Here is a 5,646-nt window from a genome sequence, read left to right as displayed (position 1 = left end):
TCTGGTGTCAAAAGAAAGAAACCCTGTACATAGCGGGTGTGACCGGTGAGGGTGGTGTACTCAGTGATGGTCCTTCCTGGCAGTCTCTCTCACTGTTTTCCCCAGGTGTCCTTCCACCCACCTGGGCCCACCCAGGGCCGTCCCTGGCCAAGTGGGGGCCCTAAGCAGGATTTTGTTTTGGGGCCCCCCTTCCAATGACATTATAATAATAATAATAATAATAATAATAATAATAATAATAATAATAATAATAATAATAATTAAAGCTGCGAGCAGCATTGGCCGGGACCTCGCGAAAGACCACCCGTCGGGGGAGTGGGGGGGGGGGGTGGCTATGAACGGTTAATAATATTTTTTTAAGTTGAAAAAAAAATAAAAAATTTAAATGACTTATTTTGAAAAAACGGCATCAAAACCAGCTAATTAGCTAGTGATTCGTGACCCCATCAGGGTGGCCACGATCCTCTAGACCAGTTAATGATCATTTTTTAAGTAAAAAATGTTTTTAATGACTTTTATTTTGAAAAAAAAAATGGCGTAAAACCAGGTGGCGCTAGAGAGCCATTTTTGGACTTTCCTGGAATTTTTGACATGGTCACCGGCTCTATACGATTCTTCACGAGCCTGCCAAATTTGGAGAGTTTTTGAGTGTGTTTAGGGGGTCCAATTTGATCGTAACTGAAAAGAAAAATAATATATAAGAAAAAGAAACATTACAAAAATTAAAGCTGCAAGCAGCATTGGCCAGGACCTTGCGAAAGACTGCCTGTCGGGGTGGGCACGATCCTCTAGACCGGTTAATTATACGTTTTTAAGTTTTAAAAAAAACATTTTTTTAATGACTTTTATTTTGAAAAAACGGCATTGAACCCAGCTAATTAGCCAGTGATTCGTGACCGCAGCGCCCCCATTAGGCCACCTACCAAATTTCAGCTCAATCGGACAATGTTTGTTAGCATGCTAGCGGGTATGCTAGGCCACAAGCGAGACGATCAATCTGAAAATGTCTGTTGGGTGCCCCTGATCCGGAATCTGGTCTTACTTCAATTCTGGTGTGAAGGACTCCACTTATGGAATAATAAAGGTTTTTCAAAAACATCCACCAACATGAATTTGAGGGCCTCAGGCCAGGGCCTGAGGGCCTCCCAGATCTTTGACTTCTCCCTCTGGTTTCGACGACTGTGATGGTCCCAGTCACCGGCTCGCTGAAGCTCGCTACGTCAGAGGAGTGGTCTCTGCCGGCGTCTTCTATAGCTGCGCTGCTGGTGCTGGGTCCTCTCAAAATGCTCTGCTGCAAAGTTAGTTGCTTGAACTGACCGGCTGGCCGATCGGTCTTGCTCCGCCGCTTTGACATGGCTTCTGAGACGGTACTCTGTACTATATCTTTGCGATTACAACTCCAATTTTTGATACAAGCAAGATCATGTTATTAGCCCCGCCCCCATGCAAAAAACGCCATTAACGCGTAAACGCGTCTTTGGCACTCAGCGGTACTATTCGAAAAAACGCGAAAACGCGTCTTTGGCACTGAATGAGTTAATCATATTATTGAAAATTTGATCTGATCTGTATCAGATACGTCGGAGCACTACCTGTCTTAACATGAAATGATAGCCAGTTCAGTTATATCAGTCTTGTGAGATACGTTGCATTGGTGCATTGGTGCATTGTTGCATCGTTGCATTGAATGGGTGTCATTTGAATGCTAATGTGTGTCACTATAGGGTAGTGACTTGGAGAGGCCAGCTGGAGCAGCAACTCCAGTGTAACTCAATGGGCTTATTTTCTTACACACTGTCTCTCAATTTTGCTTCAGTTGTGAATAAAATAATTTTCACCACAACGTACTCTTGTAAGTAGGCTGCTCGACTGTCTAGGTGGCATTAAGGCTTGGTTAGCCCAGAATTTTTTAAAACTCAATGAGGGAAAAACCAAAATTATGGTATTTGGATCAGCCCTCACGGACTTGGGATCACTCGGAAATTATTTGCATCCCAAAGTCTCCAGCCTTGGCGTCACCATAGACAGAGATTTTAGATTTGATAAACAGATAAATGGCGTTTTAAAATCGGGCTTTTATCATCTTCGACTTTTGTCTAAGGTTAAGCCGTTTTTATCTTTTAATCTTTTTGAGCAAGTCGTGCACGCTTTTATTTCTTCTCGTCTGGACTACTGCAAAGCACTTTATTCTGGCGTTAACCACAAAGCACTTTATTCTGGCGTTAGCCACAAAGCACTTTATTCTGGCGTTAGCCACAAAGCACTTTATTCTGGCGTTAGCCACAAAGCACTTTATTCTGGCGTTAGCCACAAAGCACTTTCCCGCTTGCAGTTAGTCCAGAACGCTGCGGCACGACTTTTAACAGGGACCAAAAAACGAGAACACATTACCCCTATCCTTGCATCTTTGCACTGGCTCCCTGTTCATTTTACAATTGATTTTAAAATTTTGTTGTTTGTTTTTAAAGCTTTGAATGGACTGACCCCTCAGTACATTACAGATCTCATCAAAATGTATCAACCCCCCGACATTTCATTCACCTTTGTGCTCATTAATAAAACAGCAAGTATGATTCCAAACATTATGTTTATTTACAATGAAAACAAATAAACACAGACTCTAACTACCTATTGTTAAAAGTCACTGGAGCCAGCCTGGGCTGGCTTGTCATAAATAGCTTAGATAAGCCTCGGGGGTGAAAGACATGCAACAAAAGGTTGAATGTGACTCTTCGTTTGTGTGAAGCTCACTGGTGGGACAGAAGCCCCCCTTAAACAAGCCCTCAAGCAGCCCCCCATCAAACAGCCACAGGAAGGCGGAGACTGACCGGAAGACTATGAAAGAGACAGCATTTCCGGCGCAAGCTCAGAGTCTCTCTCTGATTCTCACTCTTTTCTTTCTCTCTCTGTCGCTCTCTGCTGACGTGGTTCTGGCCTGGAGCTATTTATAGTGAACGGCTTCAAAACCCAGGAATATTCTTGTAAAGTCCGGTACTTTTTCTGTCTTATGTAATAAACTCCTGTGTTAATCCATTCTCAAGGTTTGTAGGTTTCTAACTCACTGTGTATCCTTTTCTCTCTTCTCGGGGAGAAAGATTGTCACTCCCTGTCTGTGCGGATTCAAAGGCAACAGACTTAGACACTATATACAGCTTGGTGTGCATAAGTGCGTGTGTGTGTGTGTGTGTGTGTGTGTGTGTGTGTGTGTGTGTGTGTGTGTGTGTGTGTGTGTGAGAAAGAGAGAGAGAGGAATTCATCAGGGCTGGACTGTGATCACACATGTAAAGTGTCCAGTAAAGAAGAAAAAGAAAAAGAAAGTAAAATAGTTGCTTGCATTTCAGCAGGGTCTCGCCCAGCTCTGCTCGTGTTCAGACACTAATTAAATCTTTATATTTTACAAATCCAATCCATTTGGAAAGATAACATGTTTGTTCGAGGCATCAGTGTATTAAAATATGGTTCACTCAATGTGACTTTTGTCAAACTAAGGCAACCTATGAATGAAAACTCACATATAACTCAAGCAGTTTGAATGCTGTGTATTTATTGAATCATTTGGGAAAGTTTTAGGATTTGGGAGAATTTTATGAAGGCCCCACAAGAGTAGATATGAAACAGGAAAAGATCTTTCCAGGAGAAAAGAGTAACTTCAAAACATTACACCGGATATAGAGAGGACAGGAAACAGAAAACATTGATTGGTAGAACACATTTAGTTGGAATAGCAGTTGTCGTAATCTATCAATGGTCGTAAACAATCAATAGTTGCAGTTGTTGCAGTGGTTGTTGCAGTGGTTGTTGCAGCCGTTGTTGCAGCCGTTGTTGCAGCCGTTGTTGCAGCCGTTGTTGCAGCCGTTGTTGCAGTTGTCGTTGCAGCAGTTCTTGGGAGTAGTTGTTGGAGGAGCGGTTGTAGTAGTTGTTGGAGGAGCGGTTGTGGTGAAAGGTACACAGCCTACTCTCTTAGAGAGTCTTCCCCCCGCTGGGTAGAAAGGCAGAGTTCTCTGGGATGAGGCAATTTTACAGAAGTTGGCAGTTGCACAACCAGAATGAAAGAATGTGTCCGATGGGTTTTCTGTGGAGAACAAAAAAGGTCACAAGTGAAATGAGAAATGATTTGAATGTATTGGAGTCAAGGCTGGGTTGAAAATACGAGTCGAATTTTAGGAGAAACTACAATCAAAGATTTTCGCCATTAAAGGTGCAAAGGCAGAAAATGTCCCACCTGTTGGACCAGTATTATAGTTTTACATGCAGAAACTTGTTTTAAAGAATTGAAATGCATGAATAAAGAACAGTTCAACTTTATACAGCAACAATAACAATAATAATAATTGAGTAAATAGTGACCGGGGATGGCGTTGAAGCAGATGTCTTCAGGATCTGAACACTGAATGGTGTGAGGTCTACATTCGTAGTCGTCTGGGTGACAAGATGGACACGATAATCCATTTGAACTTGGTTCTGAATCGAAAACTGAAAACCAGAAAAAAACAGAACCAAGAAGTCAGCGGTCTCGTCCAAAATACTTTATTTGAACTGTATTTTTTGTTTTGTAGTCCGTCTTTACTTACAAGGTGTAATGTCTGAATTGCACGCGTCACTGTCACAGCATGTAGTATTTACTTGAACACGTAGGTTGTCCGTCTGGTATGAAGTTATAAAAGAGCCTGGGGCGTGACACACACTGTAACCTGCACAACCCATGAAAACTTCTTCGGCACGGTCACCATTGAAATCAGCTGTGGAGTCAAGTCACAGTTTAAAAATGCTCATTAAAGCCAATATAAAATCCTATTTTATATATAAAAAAAAAATCAAACAAAGAAAATGTGATGAATAAAACAAGGAATGTCTTACAAGTGGTGGAAGATATCATGCAGAATGGAGTTTCTTCTGGACAAGTAAACCGCTCCATGACACACCCAGACCCAGACCCAGACCTAGACCCAGGCTCAGATCCAAACCCAGACCCAGATCCAAACCCAGACCCAGCCCCAGACCCAGCCCCAGACCCAGCCCCAGACCCAGCCCCAGACCCAGCCCCAGACTCAGCCCCAGACCCAAACCCATTCCCACCCCCAGATATAATAAAAATCACAGACCCACCCCCAGTCCCAGACCCAGACCCAGCCCCAGACCCAGCCCCAGACCCAGACCCAGCCCCAGACCCAGACCCAGCCCCAGACCCAGACCCAGCCCCAGACCCAGACCCAGACCCAGACCCAGACCCAGACCCAGACCCAGACCCGCTAGAATCTCTGCACACGTAACAAGTGATGCCGGCAGCTGTAATGGAAAACAGACAAACAAACCAACAAAAAATAAAAGGTTAATGAAACATGAACACAGTTCAGATTGAATGAAAAGAAGGTCTTTTACATCATTTTGGTCAAACCCTGTAAACTACATAAACACTAAATGTAAATTATTTGTTAATCATTGGTATATATATATTTTTTAACCTGGTTAAGTTCAAAGACCTTTTTCATTTCAAATGACACAGATACTAGATGAAAGTAACTTACCGACACTGGCGAGTGCCGAGAAGAGAGTCAATGAGATGATGAGCTTCATGATTGCGGCGATAGCGTATGATCGTCACTTCTCTCTATATATGGTCTACATCTTTCATACTAATGAGATATT

The 5,646-nt window shown here is 42.8% G+C and overlaps 1 protein-coding gene across 1 annotated transcript; it reads right to left on the bottom strand.

Annotated features, from left to right (window-relative positions):
- Positions 1–3,563: 3,563 nt before the first annotated feature.
- On the bottom strand, positions 3,564–4,988 carry LOC308130040 (phospholipase A2 inhibitor and Ly6/PLAUR domain-containing protein-like). The gene is made up of 4 exons (XM_080496217.1): positions 4,858–4,988; positions 4,572–4,739; positions 4,348–4,473; positions 3,564–4,072 (listed from the first exon to the last, which is right to left on the bottom strand). Exons 1-4 carry the CDS (start codon positions 4,913–4,915, stop codon positions 3,759–3,761), a joined length of 666 nt encoding a protein of 221 aa, XP_080352343.1. The 5' UTR covers positions 4,916–4,988; the 3' UTR covers positions 3,564–3,758.
- Between the last annotated feature and the right edge of the window lie 658 nt (positions 4,989–5,646).

Source organism: Blennius ocellaris, assembly GCF_963422515.1.
Source record: "Blennius ocellaris genome assembly, chromosome: 5".
NCBI classification, from domain to species: domain Eukaryota; kingdom Metazoa; phylum Chordata; class Actinopteri; order Blenniiformes; family Blenniidae; genus Blennius; species Blennius ocellaris.
This window is presented reverse-complemented; position numbering and strand designations above follow the sequence as displayed.

Coding starts and splice junctions, on each gene's coding strand:
- LOC308130040 (XM_080496217.1), bottom strand. CDS start 4,915: ATGGAGCGGTTTACTTGTCCAGAAGAAACTCCATTCTGCATGATATCT. Junction 4,474..4,571: donor CAATTCAGACATTACACCTT/GTAAGTAAAGAC, acceptor TCTGGTTTTCAG/TTTTCGATTCAGAACCAAGT. Junction 4,073..4,347: donor CTGCTTCAACGCCATCCCCG/GTCACTATTTAC, acceptor TGTTCTCCACAG/AAAACCCATCGGACACATTC.